The 23,889-nt window shown below is 45.4% G+C and overlaps 2 protein-coding genes across 3 annotated transcripts in view; one reads left to right on the plus strand and one right to left on the minus strand.

Annotated features, from left to right (window-relative positions):
• The window catches only part of ERP44 (endoplasmic reticulum protein 44), a 130,929-nt gene extending 129,272 nt beyond the window's left edge, over positions 1-1,657 (minus strand). The window contains exon 1 of the mRNA XM_014603015.3: positions 1,471-1,657. Within this exon, the coding sequence (XP_014458501.1) occupies positions 1,471-1,527 (57 nt within the window). The 5' untranslated portion in view covers positions 1,528-1,657. The remainder of the gene's footprint in view (positions 1-1,470) is intronic.
• Positions 1,658-1,719: 62 nt separating this feature from the next.
• Positions 1,720-23,889, plus strand: part of INVS (inversin) — a 227,694-nt gene continuing 205,524 nt past the window's right edge. For both annotated transcript variants that reach the window (XM_014603023.3, XM_019485218.2), the window contains exons 1-2: positions 1,720-1,823; positions 14,027-14,162. In XM_014603023.3, the coding sequence (XP_014458509.1) occupies positions 14,057-14,162 (106 nt within the window). In that variant the 5' untranslated portion in view covers positions 1,720-1,823; positions 14,027-14,056. The remainder of the gene's footprint in view (positions 1,824-14,026; positions 14,163-23,889) is intronic.

A 23,889-nucleotide genomic window follows, 5' to 3' on the forward strand; every position in this document is an offset into this window, starting at 1 on the left:
CATTAAAAGCTGTACTGTCAATTGTCAGGAATCAAAGGATACAACTGATAAACACAAACATAAATGTGCCCTTTTATATGCCCTCGTAATATATTTATTGATACATTTAATCAACCTTAAAGCTATTATGAGCGTTTGTATTTCCCCGTCATGCCCATCCTCTTATCCAGTACTGCTTCCTCTTTCCTTTACAGAGAAGCCCCACCACCCTTTATTTCCCTGTAACTTCCAAGTCCTCCTTCCCTTTCTGGCCTCCTTCACTAAGTGAATTTTAAACAGATTAGTTGTGATTTAAGAGTCTAAGTACAATAGCTCAATACCATTAAACCTACTCAGACCAGTCCTATGTACAATCGGTCACATACTGGATCAGCATCAGTGAATTACTTCTAATAGCACTCTTGAACATACGGAGTCTGATATACATAATCATGTTGTGAGCCGAACAAGAACAAGAACTAACAATCCAAGTCACATAGAAAAACTAGAACAGATTGCCACAAAACCTGCGTACCAGTAAAGTTCACATAAAAGTGTGTGCCGGGCCCAGAAATAGGGGGAAATTACTGCAGCCACATGTATGGATGAAAAGGCAGCAGTGCAGCTTCTAAGGTCATGGCTATTCAAAAGGAGACTAACACTGAAAGTGACAGTGTGAGTGAGCCTCCTCCATTAGGTTCCAGACGCTTTGCTGCAGCGGCCTGGGTGGGACGGGTTGGCAGCCTGTCCTTGAATGCTAAGGGCATGACCAGGCCCTGATGTGAAACAATGTTTCGGTCCTACAGGCAAAGGCAAGACAAGCCCTTTCTAGCCGCTCCTTTCCAAACTCTCCGTGCCTTTTTCCAGGTGTAACAATCAGCGGGGCGTGAAGCCAAGCAAAGCACCGGGTGTCAGAGGCACCGGGCAGGGAGGATTTGAGGGGAAACCGCTCAGACCCGGGCGTGTTTGGAGGCTCGCTTTCCAGTGCCAACGACGCGGAGCTTGCTGCCGGGCTCGCTCGGAATGGGGAGCCCCCCTAACCGGCGCCGAGGGGCTCGTGGGCTGGCGCTGCAGCGAGGAGGCCCCTGCGCGCCGCGCCGCGCCCCGCCCCGCCCCACAGCCGGCGTGACCGAGACGTTCCGGGTTGGCAGCCTATCACGCTGAGCCACAACGCAGGAGGCCGCCAACCGGGAGCTGCCGGCAGCGCCCCCGCCCGCGCCGCGGGCAGCCCATGCGGCCGGCGCTCCCTGCCCCCGCGCCGGAGCAGGTGCCGGCGGCACGTCCCGCTCGCCCCGCCACCAACGGCCCCCGCGCGCGGGACCCCCGACCGCAGCGGCAGGAGGAGGGGAAGGAGGCTCCCGCCCTCGAGAACCGGATCGGGAACCCGCCGCCTTGAGAGCCCTAGCCGGCATCGGCGGAGCCGGCGCCCGGGCCGGGCGGGGTGGGGGAGGGGAGCGAGGGGCTCGGGTGGTGGCGGCCGCGGCCACTCACCAGGACGAGGAAGAGGCAGGCGGGCTCAGGCGAGGGCGGGAAGGCGGCGGGTCTCATGGTCGAGCGGCCACCCGGTAGGCGCGGGGCTGCGGCTCGATCTCCGCGGCGGCTCCTCACTTCCCCCGTCTCCAGGAAGCAGCCGGAGCAGCGCCACCGCGGTCCCAGCCGCCAGCCCGCCCGCCCGCCCAGCCACACACTTCCGGGCTCCGCGCAGCGCCCGCCGGGAACGGTAGTCCGCCCGCGCCCGCTTCCCGGCATGCTTTGCGCCCGGCGGCCTGACGGCGGCCCTCCCACGCTGCACTGCGTGGACCTCCTGAGGGGGAGACGCCACGGGAGGAGGAGGGGGTGTTGCGGTGAGTAGTAGGGTCGCGGAGCGAGCTGGGGGCGCCGGGCCCGGGCGAGCGGGAGAACGAATGTAGAAAGACTGGGAAGGGAGGGGAGGTGTCGTGCCTGGGGGCTCGCTCCGCTGGCGGCTGCCGTGGCCGCCTTGTGGAGCGCGGGGGAAGGGGCCTGTGCCCGGGGCTCCCGCCGGGCCCGCACCCTGGCACATGGCCTCGCTCGACAGCTCGCCCGGCCCCGCCCCGGCTGCGGGCAGGAGGTGGGCAATATGCAGCCGGGCGTGCGGGCGCTTGCAAACCCGAAGGAGCCGCCGTGGAGCCGCGCGCGCTGCGGATGGGACTGCCGCGGGAGTCCGAGCGCCTTAGGTTTGCGCTACCGGCCTGTTTGCCTTTCCGCGGCGTTGTTCGTGCCTTACCCTGGGAGCCTATCCCCTCCTTGCCTCCAGCCCTTCCCAGGGCCTCATGCAGATCCATTGTAAACCAATGAATTCCTAGGGGAAAAAACTGGGAAATGTAACCCGCAAGAGGCAAGGGTGTTAAATAGCTCAGCTGGGATAGAGTTAGACAAGCTTTTGAACGTAAGGCGCTCTTCATCAGGTTTGGTGAGTAAAAGAAGAATGCTTTGCATATGGAAGGTTGTCTAGCTATCTCAACTGCACAGGCATATTTGATGTGCCATGGGGTGGTGGGCTTTGGCCCATCATGAGAGACTATAAGCTTCTTGGCACAGCAAAAAAGAAAAAGGAATGGGATTGAGGTCACAGGTTAATAACAAGGGATCTGGAAAGGGACAAGGAGCAGAGCACACTGGCCAGCATGCACTGCCCCCTAAATGAGTCAAGGTAGGTTGGGAGGAGTGACAGGAAGACAGCTACACTTGCCCAGGTTCCCCCCCAGCCAGAGCCTCCTTCCTGGTTTTATAGCTGGCCAACTGGGCCAGAGCCATGAGGAGGTTGACCAGGAGGTCCCAGGGCTTGGTGGAGCCATAGACTGGACCTGACTACACAGTGGTGCAGTAAGATACCACCTAAAGAAATCCTTGCCTCTTGCATAATTCCTGGGCTGTTGTAGCTACAAGGTCACTCATAGTACCAAGTTTACCACAGACAATGGGTAAAAGTTACATTTTAAGCTTGGATCCTGCCAAAGCACATGTATATGTTTAGATGAATGCAGCAATTTAGTTACCTTTTTAATGTGTGCATTTGTTTAAACCTGTAAATTTTGCATTGCATTTATCTATGCATTCATACTATTTCTGCAGTGAAGGTACTTATGCATTCAGTATACTAGGAGAACTGGTCATCTAGCCCCCATCCTCCTTCAAATTAATTTAAAAGGAACTAGAAGAAGGATTTTTCATAGATTGTAAGGCTTCCAGTAAGGCTGGAAGGGATCTTGGAAGATCATCGGGCCTAGCCCCCTGCACCAAGCAGGAAAGATCACAAGGGCCAGGGAACCCCAGCAAGGTGACTGTCTAGTCTCCTCTTGAGATTTCCAGGGTAGGCAATTGTACCACCTCTGCAGGGAGCTGTTGTCTGGAGCTGGAAGTCTTTTGTGCTCCAAAAATAATCTGGGGAGAGATGCAGAAGAAGAAAAGTGTGGTGGTGATACAATTTTTTTTTTAAGCTTATTTTTAGCATTTAGAAATGCAGGTCTTGACTAGTCTAGATCGCTGACTGGAGAACTAAGAAATGGTGACCTTGGAACCAATAACATGAAAACTGATCAACTGAGTGGTACCAAGATTTTTAATCAGTCTGTTTGAAATTCATGTTTGTGTTTCATGAACACCTGCTTATTAACTTAACAACTAAATATTTTTGGAGAACGAACATGGGAAAGGGAGATTCAGCACTACAGCTCTTCCAAGCAGGTGTCAGAGCTTTAGGCCTCCCTAAGACCACCTGGGGTGAATTCAACCAAATCAGCATTCTTGCTATTTCTAACATATAAACAAGTAGGGAAAAGCAAAGAAGTTCACAAAACTAGAGTTTTAAATTCATAGTGCTCAGTTTTAATTACGTTCTTCTGTGGCTAAGAATTAAGAAAACTGGATTTAATTCTTGATTCTGTCATAGACCTTGGGAAAGTCACTTTGGCCATAGATATCTTAAGTCTGTACAAATTGTGTCACTGATTTGGAGACTTAAATATACCTTTCTTGAGGTATCCAGTATGAGAATTTGTATATTAAAGGTAATACCTGTAAGTGATTCATACGTAAAATGTCTTGATGTCTTTCAGTGAATCGTACTATATATATGCAAAAAAAAAAGTATGTCAACTAAAACACAGCCTTGTCATTGTTTGGTCTTAAACTTCAACATGCATATATCTAGACAACACTAAAGACTGACATTGCTCTAATCTTGTACTAATCTATGTAGTAATCTCTTAGCACCATGAAAGAATTGGAGAGGCCTTTTAAAGTTTGACCAGGAGTTGCCTCCAGGGGATCACTTGGGAAAGAGAGAAAACTGAGGCCCAGATCAGGGGGAGATTCTATTAGCTGGAACTGCGACTAAAGGTGGGAGACTTGTGAATCTTTCCCTGCATGTCAGGGGTTAGCCCCTAGCCAATCGCCCCAGGCTCCACTGGTCCCTCTCCCCTTTATCAAGACCCCTTTTGAAAGGGTAGCCATGGACATCATATGCCCCTTGCGTAAAAGGGGCATATCAGGATATCACCCAAGGAACTTTGTCAGGATATCAGTACATTTTGGTGCTACTGGATTATGCACCACGGTATCCTATAGCAGTTCCCCTAAGAGCTGTAACTGCTGCAGAGGTGGCACAGGAGTTCTTGAAGATCTTTATGAGAGTGGGTCTGCCTCAAGAAATATTAACAGACTATGGGACTAATTTTGTCCTGTGTATTTGGGGAGGTACATGAGATGCTGGGAGTGAAACACCTAAGAACCTCCATATGCCACCCACAAACATGGGCTGGTAGAGTGATTTAATCAGACTCTGAAAAGCATGATGATGAGATAAGTGACGGAAGTGCCCCAATGTTAGGAACAGATGCTGGCCAGCCCTCTTGCTGTTTGCGGTAAGGGAAGCTCCCCAGTCCTCAATGCGTTTTTGTCCATTTGAAGTATTGTATGGATGCCAACCTAGGAGGGTACTGGATTTAATTAAAGGAGGATGGGAAGTGCAGCCTCACAGGGCCAGAAATCCGGTACAATATGTGCTATAGCTCAGGGAAATGCTAGGACAAATGGGAAAGCAGTTGCAGGAAACACAAACTCGGCAAGAGACGCGATATAATAAAAAGGCCCGGGAATGGAGGCTTGAAGTGGGGGATAGAATCTTAGTCCTACTACCTGATCAGCAGTCAAGATAGTTCGTATGGTGGCAAGGACCCAGTGAAATCCTACATCAGTAGACTTACAAGATGCGCCAACCAGGTAGACAAAAATCAAGCAGATCTACCACATAAACCTACTGAAACCATGGAAGGCAAGGGAAGCTTTATAGATTGCTCTGTACCCTGAAGAACTGGAATTAGGACCAGAGGATCAGGTAAAGACTGCTTTTGCCAATCCGTGGAGGCTCTGAATGAAGGCTGTTCAGGCTAAAGGGGCTGAGGCTACCTTTCAGTAACTAATGCATCAGATATTTAACTAATGTATCAGATATTATGACCACATTAGGATTATGCAGCTGCATATATAGGTGACATAATCATCTTTACAGCCAATTGGGAAGAACATCTCAGAACTTTCCAAGTGGTGCTGCAGGGATTTGGGGTCAAACTTAGTCCTGGAATTGTAGCCAATTCCAGGAAGTGTGTGATTGGGGAAAAAGGAAATGTGCTACCAGGGATTCCAGGTTGGGAAAGGGCAGCTATTCCCCCTCATTGACTGTGTTGAGGCCTTGGACACCTACCAACTGCCCAGAACCAAGAAGCAGGCGAGGGCATTTTTGGGCTTAGTGAATTATTACCGTAAGTTAAAGCCCTGCTTTTCACAACTCATGGCACCACTAACTGAGCGCATATGAGCAAGAGCCCCCATGGAAGTAAGGCGAGTGGCAGAAGCTGAGAAAGCTTTTTAAGAGGTGAAGAGAGCCCTTTGCTTCCCTTGTATGCACCTTACTTCTCGAAACCATTCATAGTGCAGACCGATCCATTGGATGGGGCCCTGGACATGGTGTTGACCCAAAAGGAGAGACCAGTGAGAGAGAGAGACCAGTGATTTCATTAGGCTTCCGCCATAATCAAATAAGAATGCCCGGCAATCAAGTGGGTGTTAGAAATGTTAAAATACTACCTGTTAGGGCAGCATTTTGCAGTGGTAACGGACCATGCCCCACTTCAATGGGTACAGCAGATGAAGACAGAGAATGCCAGACTCATAAGCTGGTATTTAAGCTTGCAGCCTTACTGCTTTAATGTTGAACATCGCTTAGGGAGAAAAAATGTGAATGCAGATTTTGTTTCAAGAAAGTACAAAGATTTACACTGAACACCCACCCATTTCATCAGTGGAAAAGAGCAAGGGGGGATATGTAACAGGACCTGTATCCTGTTACTGAACACAAGAGGAGAGGGAGAGACAGAGGGGTAAGGTTCAAAGTGGTTCAGGCAAGGGAGGGTGAGGAGAGCCAGGTTTGGAAGTGAGATCTGGTTGCTGTAAGAAAGCAGATAGTGTCAGGATGGCCCATAAATTAGGTGATTAGTGAGTTAACAAGTGATCCTAGGTGAGCCATGGAGAGAAGGGAAGGATGCCTGGATACTTAAGCCCTGACCTGAAGGCTTTAAAGAGAAGGTGTGGGAAGAGTATCTGTGTGGGATGAGAAGCAATGTCCACTGAGAAAGGAGGGAGATGCTGCAGTGCAGGGCACCAAAAGCTGAATCACTGCAACTCAGACGTGGAGCACCAGAGAGAGGCTGCCTGGCAGGGTGAGGCAACCTACTGGTGAATCGTAGCCAGAACTGTGGACCTGAGTTAGAGGGCCCAGCCAGACAGAAAAAGGGAGTCAAGGCTAGAGAGGCCAAGACCTTCACAAAGTCTATGGAGGCCAGAGAGTGAAGATGATAGGAAAGTTAGAGGCATTTCTCCATGAGCCCTGAGGGAGATGATATACCCAGCAAGAGGCTATCCCACTTCTGAAACCAGCCTCTCAAACTTACAACTTAAAAAGACCAAGACATTGCAGGCGAGGTAGGAGGCATGGCAGGAGCCAGGGATTGTGAGCAGGTGACTCGGATGGGCAAAGGACTGCTGAGAACACGCAGTGTTCCTGTCTCAGTCACTCACCCGTTGTGGTCTTCTCCACACAGCCTAAGCTTGCCTCCCTGCTATCAACTGGATGGAGTAGAATGTCCTGTATGGCACCCTTAAAGATCAGCCCTTGTAGCCCATAATAGTTACATGTAGGCTTACATGTTCTCCCAGTATGGAGGAGGAACAGGTGAACTTATGTGGCATCCTCTAATGGCTGGCCCTTAAGGGTGTCATGCAGTGTTACCTGCTCCATACAATAATGCCATATTATTCCAAGTATAGGTTGACCTGATGTATAAGTTGACTGATTTTTATGGTTCTTCTTCAGGTGGGGAAATGGTCAATTTTTAAATAGAGTAAGGCTATAATTGTTTCAAGTTGCTGGTGTGCTTTTCAGGCTGTGGCAACTTGAATAAAAATATACCGTGTCTCTCTATTCTTCTTGCACTATAAAGAAGATATAAGAATTCCCTAGAGCTAAGTAAGGAGGCAGAGGATACCCGGAAAAAAAATTCTTGTTCCTTGAAGAATCTTAACAAAAAGAACAAACTTTTAAGGAAAAATGTCAACAGGAATTTCAATGCTAGTTGTCATTCTTCCTCATTAGTAGAAGAACTTTTTTAGTGAGCCAACAATAGAACCTGGGGGGGGGGGGGAGGGGGGGACGGACACGACACACATGACAGTGACTATTTTTCCTGGAATTTTAGATACATTAAGAGTAATTGGTATGCGTGCTTTAAGAGTGTGCTAGTAGCAGAGTATGCTCATGCTCTGGTTTATGCCCATGCAGGTCTGCCTGGGCTTATCTATATTCTGTTGCTGAACCCTAGTCCACACTGTTGGATATGAGGATATGGAGCTTGGTTTCCCAGCTTTGTGCAGAGTGGAGCATTTCTAAATATTGGTTGCTGGTCTGTTGTAGGACAGCTTATCTTTCATGGTCCCAAAAGCAGGAGTGAACTGTAGTCCATCATTATATGAAGCTGGTCCAGTTCTGCAGACTCCTTACAATAGGCTACTAATATGGATTGGCTAAGTCATATCTATTAAATGAGCCATTTTTCATTTCTGGCCAAGTGTCTTTGCTGTGGAATCGGCCTTCCAAAAGGTGCTTGATGGATATGCAGGGTGGATAAAAATCAACATTAAAAAAAAAAAATTAAATTGGATTTTTTTTCTTTAAATCAATTTTTTTTTAATTTAATCATATTTTTATTTTTTGTTAAGATGCTTTTAAAAAGCTAAACATATAGATAGTTTTAATTTAAGATATGTTAAAGCTCAAAGATGTCATCATGAAATAGGAATTATAACTTCTAATTATATACTATTTGAGACAATATATATATAACCTTTTTAGAAGTTTTATAAATAGGTCACAACAGGCCATAGGCTATATTAGGGGATCAATCTTACGGGATTCCCAGAGGCTCCTCTATAGGTTAGTAAAGATTAAATAAAACCACTTTACACAATGGGACTCAGTGCTCAGTCTAGAAGATCCCATTAAGCATCTCTGTGATGCTTAGTTTCAGTTCTCAAACTGTGGATTTGTGTCTCCAGAGATCATAGGCAGCCAACGTTCTTTGGGTAGATGTTATATCTTTTATTAGACCAACTGAATAGTTAGAAAAATTGTTCTTTGCAAGCATTTGGGTACAAACACCCTTCAGGAATAGGGAAGAGGTAGTTGTCTCCAGAGATAACATCCTTGTTAACAGCAGTGTATGGAGATGAGAGATAACAGACCTAATTACCCACCCGCCAGCCGTCTTGTCTCAGCAAATTTGTGTACACGCAGTCAAGCCCTTCCCTTTCTCTAAAAGTGCAAAGTTTCAAGAAGTTAAATGAATAAAGGATATCAAACAAGAATGTACTTTTTGTAGAAAACAGTGATTAAATCAAGGCTTCCTGACCAGTGATTTAAATCAATTTGATTTAAATTAAATGCACCCTGTAGATATAGGAACCTTTTTGAAGCATCGAACGGACTGCTGCAGCTTTTATGTGTATGCTGGTACTTCTAAAGTAGAAGAACTATTACACTGTACTGACTGTTGTCTTGCAGACATGGGATAAGTACATGGCTCTGGAACTTCTTCATGAGGAAGTAGATGTGCTTAGAATGTGAAAAGTTTGCTCTAACACTGCAGCCCCAGAGAACTCATTTGAGGGAGCATGTCAGTGCAAAAATCTGTTGCTATGGCCCCCTAGAAGTGTAACTCTAGCTTGGTGCTGGCAAGTTGACTCTTGAATAATTGGTGGTAGAGGTTTGCAGTGCAATTCACAAAGTGGTGCCTGAAATAGTAGTTAGGAGGGGTTTGCCTGCCTTTACAAGAAAGCAATTAGAAGGAATATTACAGCCTTGCTTTATGGGGTAGGTAACAGAGCAGGTTCATTAACACTGATATGCGAAGTATGATAAAGGTGCATGACTTAGCAGTAATGGGAGCTATCATTTATTTGCATAGACTCCCCTCTTAGTGAAATTGTCCACCAAAACCCCATTGATAAGTTATTTTGAGGAATTCTGCTTGTATTCTACAATGGCTCATGAAAGCATGCCCTGATTATATAGGTCCTGCAAAAAGAAAATTCAGTTACATCCTAAGCAGTTACAGGATTGTGATGGATTTGGGAGGTTGAAACTAAGGTGGTTCTGCCTTTGCCACACTTGCATCCAGTTTTACAAAATGCTACATATGTAATTATGACCTGCTGTTTTCTGCAGATCATTTCTGAGGGTAAAGGCAAGTATTTTCACATGAATAAATACAATTTGCTGAATCAGTTTGCACAACCAGAAATTACACACACCAGCACTAGTACAGGTTCATGGCGTATAAGGGATGCTAGGTGTGCCCACATCTTGACTATGCAGGTGATGGTTGAGTATCTGATTAAAAATACATGAATTCTTGACTACATTTAACCAGAGGAGTTGTGGTATTATTTTTCTGTCTACATTGTCGTTTCACTTTCAAATAAAGCATGGAGCCTGCTATGATACTTATCTTGTAAAATTGTACCTGGTATTATCTTTATTTGCATTGAGTAAAGGCTTGTATCTTAACTTTTACATCTTTGGTGGTTTTTCACCTGTTATCAGTTTTACTTTTAAGTGATTTGTGATTCTCATATGTTAATAAAATGTTTTTGTATAAATGTGGATGTTGGTCTTTGCAAATACTACAGTAACAACCAATGCTATTTGGAGAACTAAGTTTGTTAAATAGACAAGTATACAAGCACAGCAAAGGCAGGCCATCTGCCTGTCAATAGTTGCAGAGGAAACTGCAGTGTGAATGTACTGCAGTGCAAAACTAGTAAGCCTAAAATAATTAAACCAAAGTGCAACATGAAATGGAAAAGCAAAAATCAATAGTACTGGCTGCCTCAATTATAGTGGTATATGTTGCCTGTGGTGCCCCTTTTCTATTTCTTCCTCTTTGAATCAGTCATGGGTTGTGCAGGGCTGCACAGTGGTTGAAACAAGCATTGTTTGCCTACCACAGCCTCTGGAATTTTCTGCTGCACAAGACCCTTACAGATGTTTAAATCCCACATAATTTATAGGATGATAGAGCATGCTGGAGGAACAGGCCTTCGTAGATGTGGGGTATGTTTGGAACCACTGTGTGAAGACCCTCTGTCAACAGTCTTGCTCCCTTTTCCATCTGTCTGTTCTTGTAATACCTGTCTCTGTTCCTATTCCTCATATCCCTGCAGCATTGTTATGGATTCCTCAGTCCTTGTTGCAATTGGCAATTGTATCATGTATTCTCTTCCCTCAAAGCTGGGCTGTCTGGTCATATCTTCCTGGATGGGATGGCTCACCCTTCTGATCTGGAAGTTTTTCACAGACAGTGAACGTACCTTTTTAAGCTTCATGGCAAAAGAAAAGCACCACCTTACCTTATACAAAGGCCCCAGTTTGAAGCATACTTTTGGTATGTGTTCAGTTTCACAGTTCTTAAATGAGCACCTCAAACTACAGGTGTGTACTTGGCAAGAACACTGGACACATCAAAATAAAAACACAGTTCAGTTTTTTTAAAAACATTTTTAAAAAGAATGGTTGTGTCTCTCCCAGGTTTGAAGTGTTTGAATCTTAACTGGGCTTCTATTGCCAAGGTACATATTTCAGTCCCTCTCCCTGTCTCTCTCCCTCTCTGTTATGATGACCAGTTTATCACGACTATATCAGAATCTCTTGAATGAGAAAAGAGAAGTATCAGTAGTATTTGTGTCATGTGTTTAGATTTCATTGATATGACAGAACAGGATATCAGAGAGTGAAGAACTAGGGAGGTGGACTTGAAAGGGTTGCCCTAACTAACCTGATTGACAGACTAGAATTTCTGCTGCACAACAAGTTTGCAAACACCATCTTCCAGGAGAGAAGACAAATTAGGAGGAATACTGATGAAATGCTGAGCTAAACATTGGATGTTTGATAGCAGCAGAATGTCTCTCCTTGCTCCCTTGCCCTCAAAGCCCCACAAACTTCTTGCAAAGGGCAGAAGGAAGAATCAAAGTCTGTAGATTTTAACAGCAATGTCTTCACCAGCTTATGTTTCCAAAGACTTTTACTCAATGTGTCTGTAGGATACAAAGGATTGATAGTACCTTGGCAAAAACAAAAAGCCTACGGGACATCATACATTGATTGGACTGAGTACTGTTAGCAAATAAAAATCTAGGATTCCGGACTAGCCCAGGGATTGACATGACACCTTGTTCAATGAGTGACAGAAAGGCTTTATTTACTACAAGTATTCAAAATCAAGTGAAATGAGCCCAAACCAAATCAAAGTCCAGTAATCAGCTAGATGATTTCTTACCAAAGAGTCTGTTTCTTTTTGACTTCTCAAGTAAGTCGGGCACATCAGCAACTGATGTCAGAGATTTCTCACTCTTGAAACATGCGGGCTGTTTGCTGTTTTACTGCCTTTTTTATACCCTTAGTTCAGCCTCTTCAAAGCATTCGTTTAGTTGTGTAAATTAAGAGAGAGTCCCAAGCAGTAATTGACAGGAAAATCCTGTTAATCAGCCTGCTCATTATTGGTTATCAGAAATTTCTAATTTGAATGAGTTACCTTCTTCAGTGACAAGAGGTTATCCAGTTTGGAACATATCAAGAAACTGATTAACCACCAGGAAAAACATACATGTCCTTGGAAAACAAGGTAAATCATGAGAGAAGAACAAAAACAAAACTAAATCAGGAGACTCCTATCACATGTGGAGAATGTCTCTTCCTGCACATAAACACAAGTTATAGCAAAATAAATACTTACCACACTAATTAATCAAGGATAGACAATTCACACGGTTACACACCAGACAACTAGGAGCCTGCCTGAAACCATCCAGAATATAGCAAGATAAGCTGGAAGAGATACTTCATTATTTCTTCTCAGATGGCCTAGCCATGAACTCACATCCTCTTGCATTATGTAGTTAGCATCAGTATTCTGTATTTTAACTTTTGTGAGTAGGCCTGAGCTTAGCATGAGTTTCAGAGTCATCAGTACTAAGAATGCTGAGGCTTGGCCACCACAGCATTAAGAACTTTATGACATTAAATATACTAACTGTAATCCAGAACTATAATCCATGTTCAAATATTTTGCAGCAAAGGTATAAATGTACAGGAGTTGGAGTACGTTGGTATAACATGCACCAAAAGCAAATATTCTGGAAATTCAAGAGTTGTCCTCCCTTTCTTGAAACTGAACACACCCTGTAGAACAGTGGCTCCCAACCCTTTTTTGTGACAACCCTAAATCCAAGTCACGACCCCTACCTCTGCCACCAACTCACTCATGCCTGGTGGTGCCAGCAGAGCCCAGGCTGGGCCAGGATCATGGGGGGCAGCAGCTGCAAGAGCTGTGTGAACCATGCTCTGAGAGAGCCCTGCAGGTGGGAGGGGCACAGCAAGGGGCAGAATCACCCCCCCCCCCCCCAAATACTAATTTGGGTTGTGACCTGAGGTTGGCAGCCACTGCTGTAATATGGTATCATCCAGAAAAGTAACTATATTATCTGTCAGTCAGGATTCCCTCCCTCTTTGTATGGTAACATCCCATGCAGTAACCAGTGTGGTGGACAGTATTAACTGAAGGTTCTGCTTGTTGCCACAGCACTGTGTTACTTCTGGTTTCACCTCCAAAAACATCCTCTGGGAGCACTCCCTAATATCCACTGGAACAATATCCTCAGCAGATTATATTTGCTCAAGTAGTGAGGAGATTCCAAAAGAGCTGAGCCTAAGAGAGAAACTGGAGGAGATGCATGAAGGGCAGGAACTGAATTCTTTCGTGTTATTGAGGGGTTGTAGTAGCAAGCCAAATATATGAAATATAGTGTACTATAACACAGTTCTTTAATATTTCATTTTATCTGACAAGCTAAAGAATATAAGATTTCATAGAAGAACTGGTCATTAAGGTCCATGTGTTCTGATTATTTTCTAGTTTAAGAAAAGTATTTTTTAATCTCTGCTACCTCCATGTAATGCAGATGGCAGCATACACTAGTTATTTAGGGAATCACTGACTTAGAAAATTGGTTTAAATTTCTCAGTCTGTTGCTAACTTTGTATGATTCTTGAAAGATTGCAGTCTTTCTCTGTATCCCAGGCTATGATCTTGAAAAACACTACCTTTGATAATGTTTTTACTTGGAATAATATGATTATGTGTATTGTACATATCAAATGTTAAGTGTTGGAAAAAAGATGGCTGTTTGCTGATTTGGAGCATTTGTAATAAAAATCCTTAAATGTATTTTGTTCAGCTGTAAAATATTTGTACTGTAATTTGCAGAGATCCACAGAGATTTTTAGTGGTGTTTGTTTGAGGCAATTATGAATAATTCTCTGATGTATAATTTAGTTGAGTCTGGATTGAATAGTCTTTTAAACTATCAATCGTATTTTCAAAACTATATCATTCTTACTAAAATGTTATTGATGCAGATCCAGCCTGTGACAATACCTGGAAAGAGTATGAATGTTTCAGAGAACTGGCTATTCAATCATTCCTCATTAGCATCTCAAGTTCATGCTGCTGCTGTTAATGGAGATAAGAGCACCCTCCAAAAGCTAATAGCAGGTAAATGTTTTCTTTACAAGAGTGTGTCTTAATGATTTAAAATCTCTGGCTTTTGCTGTTTTTAATTCCCAGTATTACTGTCCTTGATCTGATCTTAAAATGGAAGTACACTCAATAAAAATTGGATGCATTTTATACAGGTGTTATTATCTACTGCCTTTGCTTGATGTTGTTAAGCAAAAATGTGCAATAAAAATCTATCACTGTAATTAAGTAGTTGATACAATTAAGGAGTATATTATTTGAAGACTTCTGTTCCATGGAATTTAATATTCTGAAAAAATTGCCCTTTGGGCTGAAATTTCAGCTTGTTGTTCTCAGTCAGGAGAATCTTCTTTTATGGAAGGTTTGGTAACAGTCTCTCCAGCCAAGTCCCCTGCGTAGAAAGGGCAGTGTTTTCTTACTGCAAAAAAATCACAAGAAGCAGAAAACCCTATTTGTTAATTAGTATCTAGAGTGTGCTATGTCAGTTTAAACATGGAGAAAGACACAAGGGGAAATTTTGGTGTCTCTGAATTCAGTGGATTTGGGATTTCATCCTCCATTTTTTTTCCCAAGGAACATACAGCCTATAGTTTATAATTTTAAAATGTGGCAAATATTTTGCACTTAGGAAATTTAGTTTTGTTAAATTTTCTTTTACAAGTTTTATCCTAGACTTTGAGTTTAAGTCTCTAAGATTCCTAAATTGCAGCTTCTGTTGAGACAGTGGAAGTTGCATTTGCTCAATACTTCAGAGGACCAGACCAAGTTTTTGGACCTCAATGAAGGTGAAGACCTTTGAAGTACCACAGTATTGAAGTTTAGATTCACAAAAAGACTTACAGACCCAGCTCTTGGAGTAACATTCAGGATTGTATATAGAACCTGAGTGCTTGACTTGGGATTGTGCATATCACTTCAAGATCTGGGTGCCTAAAAGTCCCTAGTAATGGGATTTATGATAGCCATCAAGTTGGGTAGGCAAATACTTACAAAGATGATAGGAGATTTCAGAGAGAACATGCATTTGAAATCTCATTTCACTCCAGAGTTTAGGTCTTTCCTTGCAGCCCTGAGTTAGATAACTTGGTTTTCCAACTTAAAATCCTTCTCCTAGCCTTAGTGCTTAAGTTGTCCTTTTGAGTACAGATGATTGGCTTGCTGTTCTTGGACACAACCAAAAGAGGCAGAGAAGTGCTTGCACCCATCCTTCATATCAGGGTTGTCCAGCTGGTGGCCCAGAGCCTCATGTGGCATTCCTACCAAATTGGGCTTCTCACAGAGCTTACATATGGGGAGATGTTTGTTGTTTTTGATTGGGCTCAAGTGGAAGATAGGCAGGATTTAGGTACCCAAACTTTTTATCAGTAAACAAGTAGAGGTGCACCGATACATCGGTCCTATATCGTATCGGCATCAATATAATGACCCTCTGGGTCAAGATACAAAGGGGCTTAGGAGAGGGGGACCTGATGGTGAGAGTCTACTATAGACCAAGAAGAGGAAAGTGATCAAGTATTCTCCAGGGAACTGACTGGGGTAGCCAGCACTAAAGACCTGATTGTCATGGGTGACTTCAACCTTCCTGACATCTTTTGGGAAGATCATTCAGCCAGCTCCAGCAGGTCAGCCAACTTCCTGGCAGCTATCGATGACCTGTTCTTGACACAGGCTATGGAAAGACTGACTAGGGGTAAAGCCACTGGACTTAGTGCTGACCAAAGGGGAGGACATGGTAGGTGACCTGAAGATTGGCGGTCCTCTGGGCGACAGTGATCATGACCTGATTAGGTTCACCATCCACCGAAAAGCTGGGAATTCAGTCAGTAGAACAAGTCCTAGACTTCAGAAGTCCAGACTTTGGTAAACTCAGGAGACTACTCAGAAAGGCCCTCAACAACCATCGACTGAATGATTTGGGAATTCAGGATTGGTGTTGCTTCCTTAAGGAGGCAGTTCTCAGTGCTCAAAAAGAGGCCATCCCCACACAGTCAAAAAGCAGGACAGGGGCAAAGAGACCTGCTTGGCTCATATTAGGGAATTTCTGAAAAAGAAAAAATAAGCATATAAGTGGTGGAGAAATGGTTCAGCATCCAGAGAGGAGTACAAACTTATGGCCAGGGTCTGCAGGTATGAGATACGGAAAGCCAAGGCAGGCATAGAGAGCAAGCTGGCAAATGAAATAAAGGACAACAAAAAGTCCTTCTGTAGCTACATAGGGAGCAAGAAAAAATCAAGCTCCGCTGTCTTACTTAATACAGGGGAGCAGCCACAGTTGAGCCTCATGAAAAGGCAGAGCTAAATACTTACTTCACATCAGTATTCCTGAAATCAGACTGTAGATGTTCACTTGTCCAGAGGCCCGAGAAAGATGGGGAAGACAACAGTCCATATGAAATCAGTCCCAAATAGGTGAGGGTACTCTTAGAACATTTGGATGCGTTCAGGTCTGCTGGGCCAGATGACCTACATCTGAGAGCCCTGAAAGAACTGCCTGAGCTCATAGTAGGGCCCCTGGTGAAGCTGTTTAAAGAGTCGTGGAATTCAGGAGTGGTCCTGAACAACTGGAAGAAGGCTAACATGGTACCCATCTGTAAGAAAGGGAAGTGTGATGACCTTGCAAACTACAGACCGGTCAGTTTGACCTCTGTCCTGGGAAAAATCTTTGAAAAAATTGTCAAGGAGGCTGGGGCAGGGGCAGGGGCAGGCACAGACCAGTTGAGATGGGTCAGAGCACGGCCCTGGACGGAGCTGAAAGTGGCTCATCTGGGGGGGCATGGGGGTCTCCCACCACTATTTGCACCCCAGGAGGGCATGGGGGGTGTGTGTCCCTGGATTTGTGTGCGGGGCGAGGGCGGGCTGCCACTGCGGGATGGGGCCCAGGGCTGCGTTAAGCTGGGGCTGTGCGTGGAGTGGGCGGCAGTGGTGCTGGGAGGGTAGCTATGGTGGGGTACTACAGCCACCCCAAAATTCACCATAGCCTCCACTCCCGGCACTGCCACCACTGCCCACCCCAAGTGCACCCTGGCCCAGCTCACTACCCCCCCCCCGCCAAGAAGAGCATGGCCGCCCACAGCCTGCAGTGATAGCCCGCCCTCACCCTGCACACAAATCCTGGGGCACGTGCCCTCCCAGGATGATGCTCATAGTGGTGGGAGCTGCCCCCCTTCCCAAACCCCCTGGACGAGCTGTGGCTGCATCCTGGGCCCCACCCTGTCTGGGCTGCGCCTGCCCTAGCCCCATTCCCTCCTTCACCGCGGGGGCCTTAATCTGCCTCCCCCCGTGCTCCTTCCCTCCCCCCCTGCCCCTTCCCCAACAACAGGCTTACCAGCCAGATGCTGCTCTCAACCTGCTGGGCCACATTGGCAATCAAATCGGTATTGTCCGATATGGCTCATTAAGAATCGGTCATCGGTACTGGCCAAAAAAATCTCTATCAGTGTGCCCCTGTAAAGAAGCCCAGAAGCCTAGAGGTCTGCTTCTGCACACACCCTTGCCACCATCTTGGCAGGACTATACAGCTCAGTTCCTAATTGCTACTTTATGCACCTAAATCCTTTTGTGGGTCTCGTCTTAATTGTGTATTTGTTTTGTTAAGTATCAAATTGAAAGAAGCATAGTATATTGAGTAGTAATTTTCATTAAACTCACAGTTTAATAAATGAATGCATTCCTTTTCCAGTAAGAACATGAAAGTTACTGGATTAATTTTCATCCTGGACCAATCTTAAAAATTTCATTTTGGTACCTGCCAGTCAACACTTATGTTTCCGACTTATGTAATTTTACATATAACAATCTAAAAATACCTCAACAATAAATCTTTTTCACCATCTGAACTTGATTTTTTTCAGAAAATCGTCTTCAGATATAGTTTCTCCTGAAGTAATATAAAAAGCTGGTCAAATTCTAGTCTAGATCAAACAAAAGTTGTCATCTTTATAGTGTTAGAAAGCTTTATTGTTACCTGCATTCATCCAGACTCAAACTGGAAAAGACTAAACTGGAAAAGTTGCCTGTGTGCTATCTGAAACAAGGCAGACCTTTCCAGAGCGCTGGATAACAGTCACTTCACTAAAAGGTAGTAGCAAGGAATTACATGCCAATGTTGATGAAATTTTGCTAGTCTTATCAAGAGATAACACCAAAATTGCCATACACTGTTCATTTAAAGTAGCAAATATGTGTATTACATTGTGCTGTATGTGGGAGATGCAACTTGTCAGAAATACCAAATACTGATCAGGGCTGAAGACAAAGAAACACTCATTCTTTTCATATTGTTGCATAACAGACAAATACAGACACTCAAGTTTTCTTATGGATTGGAGGGAAAACTACAGGTTCTTTGCAGCCTTTGAAATAGCTGTTGAGTTTGGCAAAGAAAAGGCAAAGCCTTTCCTATTTGTTCATGCCTTAGCAGAACAAGACAGACTTTACATTCCCTGTGAGGAAGAAAAGAACCACAAAACACCATTGCCTAAGAATTATAGCATCATATTATTTTTTGGTATTTGTTAGTTACCGCTGAAACCATTAACGGACATCTGAAGCAAATTTGGGCAAATTATAGTGAATTTGTGTCTCTACACCAGTGTACTTGGCCACATCACATGAGGCAAGACAGTGTGCCTAAATATTTTAGATCGGGTTGTAACCTTCGGCCTGTGAGCTGGATCCAGCCTTGAAGTGACCAAACCAAGCTCTGCATCAGGTTACATAAAAAGCAGTATTTGAAATTGAATAAAAGAGCACTTCCTTTTGTCAGGAAGTGGTTCCTTAAAAAAAAAAAAGAAAAAAAGGTATCCCCAACCTGTCATACTGAGCATGCAGTTGAAAACTCTACCTGTGAAGCAGTTAGAGCAATTTTTCTGGGGCACAGCAATCCCTTTGACCACAGGCAAAGGGATATCTTCCCTTAGATACAGCCATGCCATCACAAACATACATCTCAGGGTACTGGCATGATATATTTACTCCAGAGTATTCTCAGTTTACTCCAGAGAAAAAGTACAGTAGACACATATTATGCAGTATTTACTCTGTGAGAAATGCCTTTCTTCAATTTAAAGTTATTTCTAAGGAAGTTGCAAGTAAAATTTTACCGATGAAAGTTATATTTCATCGGTGTCTGCTACCATTCTCCAGAGTAGTGCAGTGGTCAGCTGGGGAGAATTTTGCTGCACTTCATACACTACTGAGGCAGCCACTATCTCCCCTGCCTCTTAAGCTCCCAACAGCAACACCTTGGGGGACATAGCCAAAGCATATTATCCCCCCCCCTTTTACAAAAGAAGTGTAAAGGGACAGCAATGCTATATTGTGATATATTCTACTCCTCCCACTTTGACGAAACGATTTGAGAACAGAAACACAGAGATCTACTGAGATGCCTGCCTATACATGCTGTTCTCACAATTGGGTGTTGAAGAAGGCTCTCAAATTTCTAGCCCCCTGGTGCAGCCAGAGGAAGGTTCAAAGGGGAGCACCTGAACAAAGCTATGTACAAAAGAATAGCAACAGAAAGCATAGCAAGTAACATAACTGAGAGGCCATTTAGTGCCATCAACAGACCAAAGACACAACACTATCATACAAGAAGGCATAGGATGCCAACTGTGTGTCAAGACCCACAGGGGTGACATACCTTTTCTGTGAAGAGCTGTGCATGCTTCTCTCAAGGGATGTTAATATTGAGCTGTGAATTGTCTCATTGGCCTTTTATTTGGAGACAATGAGAAACTTGTCCCTGACAAAGAGGACTAGGAGCAATAGAGATGTCATATCTGAAAGCTCTTTCCTTTTTGGTGTTCAGGAACAGGAATTCCATTTGAAGCCAGCTCCCTAGGCAACCATGAGAGAGATGTGGAGCAAGGAGGAATAAAGCAAGCTAGATCAAGGATGAGTGAGATGGATGCTGACCTGGAAGGGAATGCAGTGCGGGTTCTAGTCTGGAGCCTTTTTCCAACTGAGGCAGAAACTTCCTCCACTTTACTGCCCTCCATCTATTTTTTACAATTATTATTAAAGGCAGGGGGCAGTTGTTCAGCTTCAAAAGGAGGGCCAGAGACGGGCCTAGATAACATCTGACTGCTCCAAGGTCATGGTACATAGAGTTCTGTACATGAAAGTCAAAGGTGCAGGTTCAGACCCCCTCTGATGAGTGGGGGGCTGAGAATCTGGGTTTCTACTTTCTCAGGTGAGTGTTCTAGCCACTTAGCTATTGGGACTAGAGCATGGAGGAACTTTTCCTTCCTCCCACTGTGTTATGGATCATCTACATTTTCAGGCCTTAAATGTACATCCACAATGGGTGCGTACACATAGCTGGGAGTGTGTGTGCCCGGTGCACAGCCTACTGCACATGCTCAGTCTATGTGTGTAGTGCACATTGTACATGTCTACACTGCCAGGAAACAGAATTGCTACCTCTGCATAAGTGTCAAAAATGCCACATAAATGAGCACAGGGAAACAGAATGCCATACAAGATGTTTGCCTGCAGACAAGTACCAGCTGTCCTACTAATGGGTGGGTTCTGCTACTATGACCACTCAATATATGTTCCCATCAGTCTGTGCCTCTTAATACCAACTCTCAGAGGAAAGCCTCCAACCTCTTCTCCATTGGGAGGTCCATGGTGACCATACCGGGTTATGTTAGGATACCTTTAACCAACTCACAAGTAATAGTGCATTCGTTTTCTTCCTCCAGACTCACCTTTTAAACTTCTGGTGGGGGGTGGTCTTCCCCCCCAACCATTACATAAAGTTCTTGATGGCATATGTACACCAATGTTCTTCCACTCCAGATACCAAACACCACCACAGACAGTGCTTCACAAGTTTCAACCTTTCTTTCCCATCCTCTGACAGCAGGCAATGTAGAAGGGTTCCTCACATGGGGCTCATCACTAACTACCTGATTCAGCACTTGGAACAGTGGAACAATGTTCATTATTTTATATACACCTTCCTCACACCAGAAGACAAACCCCTGTTGCAAACTGATGCTTCTTTAAAACCCAGACCATCAGCTGACATACTTGCTATATATCCTTCCATGTACCTTACAGCAATCAGTTGACAGGTTGTCTTTTAACAGTGCTCTCCATCCCCTTCCATTACTGCTAGTGCCCAGCCCCCTTGCTTGCCACTTGGAAAACTCTTGCCTACTTGCCCACACCCCAAGCACCACTGCCACTTAGATTTTTCCCTTGGTCAGGTTATCAGCTCCTGCGCCCCAACAAACCCATGCCCCAACAGGGCTCTGCCCCCACCACGTACTGTCCTCATCCCCTGAATTGGTTTGCCACAGGATAGTAACACCACTCCTCAGGATCTGCATATTATGTTCACCAACCACCCCTGGTTGTGCCCCTTTTCTCCGCCATCACCATCTTCCAATTCCTTGGTTTGACTTCTCAGCAGAAGCCATCTTTCCTTACGGTGGTAGAGTGGACACTAACTTTTTAATGACCATTCTCACTATGAATTGTCTTCCTGGAGTCAGCAGTCCAAGGTCCACAAGGTTCTCCAATCAGGGCCCCATGCTCCCAGCACGTATAATGTATCAGCCCTATTGTTATCTGGGAATAAATCCCACTTTCATAACCTCTTATTGAACCCACCGTCCAAGTGGGCATGTCTATACATGCCACACAGACGAGGGAGGTGGTGGTCATGGGAGATCTAAACTATCCAGATATCTGCTGGGAGGAGCAGACAGCCAAAACAAGCCGCTCATGGAGGTTCTTACACTGTGTGCAGGACCTCCACCTAACCCAGGTGGTGTCTAGTCCCACCAGGGGTAGCGCCTTGCTTGACCTGGTCTTAGCAACAGGGGATGATCTCGTGAGGAACATGCGAGTTCATGGTAGCCTGGGAGATAGTGACCATCACTTGGTAAAGTTCACTATCCAGCGAAGGGTGGGTAAAGTAACTAGTGGGGCTAAGGTGTTGGACTTCAGAAGGGCCAACTTTAGCAAGCTGAGAAGGCTAGTTAGTGAGGGGATACAACTCAAGAACATAGAGCATATGGGGGTCCAGGAGGGTTGGAGGTATCTCAAGGGAGTGATCCTTGGGGCTCAAAAGGAGTCTATCCCATTACGTAGGAAGGGAGGTAAGGGGGCAAAAAAGCCCCCTTGGCTGAACAGGGAACTCCAGGAGAGTCTGGGGGCAAAGAAAGAGATGTATAGGCAATGGAAGCAGGGAGCAGCCGCCAAGGAGGAATATCTCTCCCTGGCGCGCTATTGCAGGGAATCAGTTAGACAGGCCAAGGCAGGGCTTGAGCTCAGGGTGGCTTCAACAATCAAGGACAATAAAAAGTCCTTCAGGTATATAGCGGGCAAAAGGAAAGCTCAGAGCAACATAGGGCCCCTGCAGGACAAATCAGGACAGTTGGTGGTTGATGTGGGGAAAAAAGCAGAGCTCTTCAATGAGTTCTTTGCTTCAGTATTTCTATGTACCGACCAAGCCAATTCCCCCACCTCGATCATTGACAGATGTCCACATGGCACCAGTCCGCCTATGGTTAATTCTGAAATAGTTAAGGATCTCCTGGAGGAGCTGGATGGGTACAAGTCAGCAGGCCCAGATGACCTCCATCCACGGCTGCTGAAAGAATTGGCCAGTGTCATAGCTGAGCTGCTGGCATAGCTGTTCGAGCACTCATGGTGCTCCGGCCAGGTCCCTGAGGACTGGAGAAAGGCCAGTGTGGTGCCCACTTTCAAGAAAGGGAGAAGGGATGAGCCGGGTAACTTTAGGCCAGTCAGTCTTACCTCTATTCCTGTGAAAATGCTAGAGAAAATAATCAAGGAACACATTTGTGCAGGCCTAGCGGGGGAAACGATGCTGAGGGGAAACCAGCATGGGTTTGTCACAGGTAGATCCTGCTTGACAAACCTTGTAGCCTTCTATGACCAGGTCACGCACTGCCTGGATACAGGAGCTGAGGCTGATGTCATCTTCCTGGACTGTAGGAAGGCCTTCGACACAGTTTCGCACCCTATCCTCATTGGGAAGCTAGCAGACTGTGGAGTGGATGCCTACACGGTCAGGTGGGTGGCCAACTGGCTTAGGGACCGCACCCAGAGAGTGGTGGTGGATGGTTCCTTCTCGGCCTGGAGGCAGATGGGCAGTGGGGTCACGCAGGGTTCGGTCCTTGGACCGATATTATTCAATATCTTCATCAGCAATTTGGACGAGGGCGTGGAGAGCACCCTCTCCAAGTTTGCTGATGATACCAAGTTATGGGGCAAAGTTAGTACACCAGAGGGCAGGGAGCAGACTCAGGCTGACCTGGACAGGTTGGATCAATGGGCAGAGAGAAATAGAATGCAAATTAATAAAGATAAATGTAAGGTACTCCACCTGGGAAGGAGGAACCTCCAGCACACCTATAGGTTGGGGAGTGTCCTTCTCAGCAGTTCGGAGGCAAGAGGGATCTTGGAGTCATAATTGAATCCAAGATGAACATGAGCCTGCAGTGTAACAAGGCCATCAACAAGGCCAATCGCACCTTGTGCATTAGCAGGTGCATGACTAATAGAACAAAGGAGGTGATGCTCCCCCTCTATGTGGCACTGGTCAGGCCGCAGTTGGAGTACTGCATCCAGTTTTGGGTGCCACACTTCAAGAGGGATGCGGAGAATCTCAAGAGGGTCCAGAGGAGGGCCACTCGCATGATTAGTGGCCTTCGTGATGGACCCTACGGTGGGAGGTTGAGAGAGCTGAATCTCTTCAGCC

The sequence above is a fragment of the Alligator mississippiensis genome, chromosome 5, assembly GCF_030867095.1.
Source record: "Alligator mississippiensis isolate rAllMis1 chromosome 5, rAllMis1, whole genome shotgun sequence".
NCBI classification, from domain to species: Eukaryota; Metazoa; Chordata; order Crocodylia; family Alligatoridae; genus Alligator; species Alligator mississippiensis.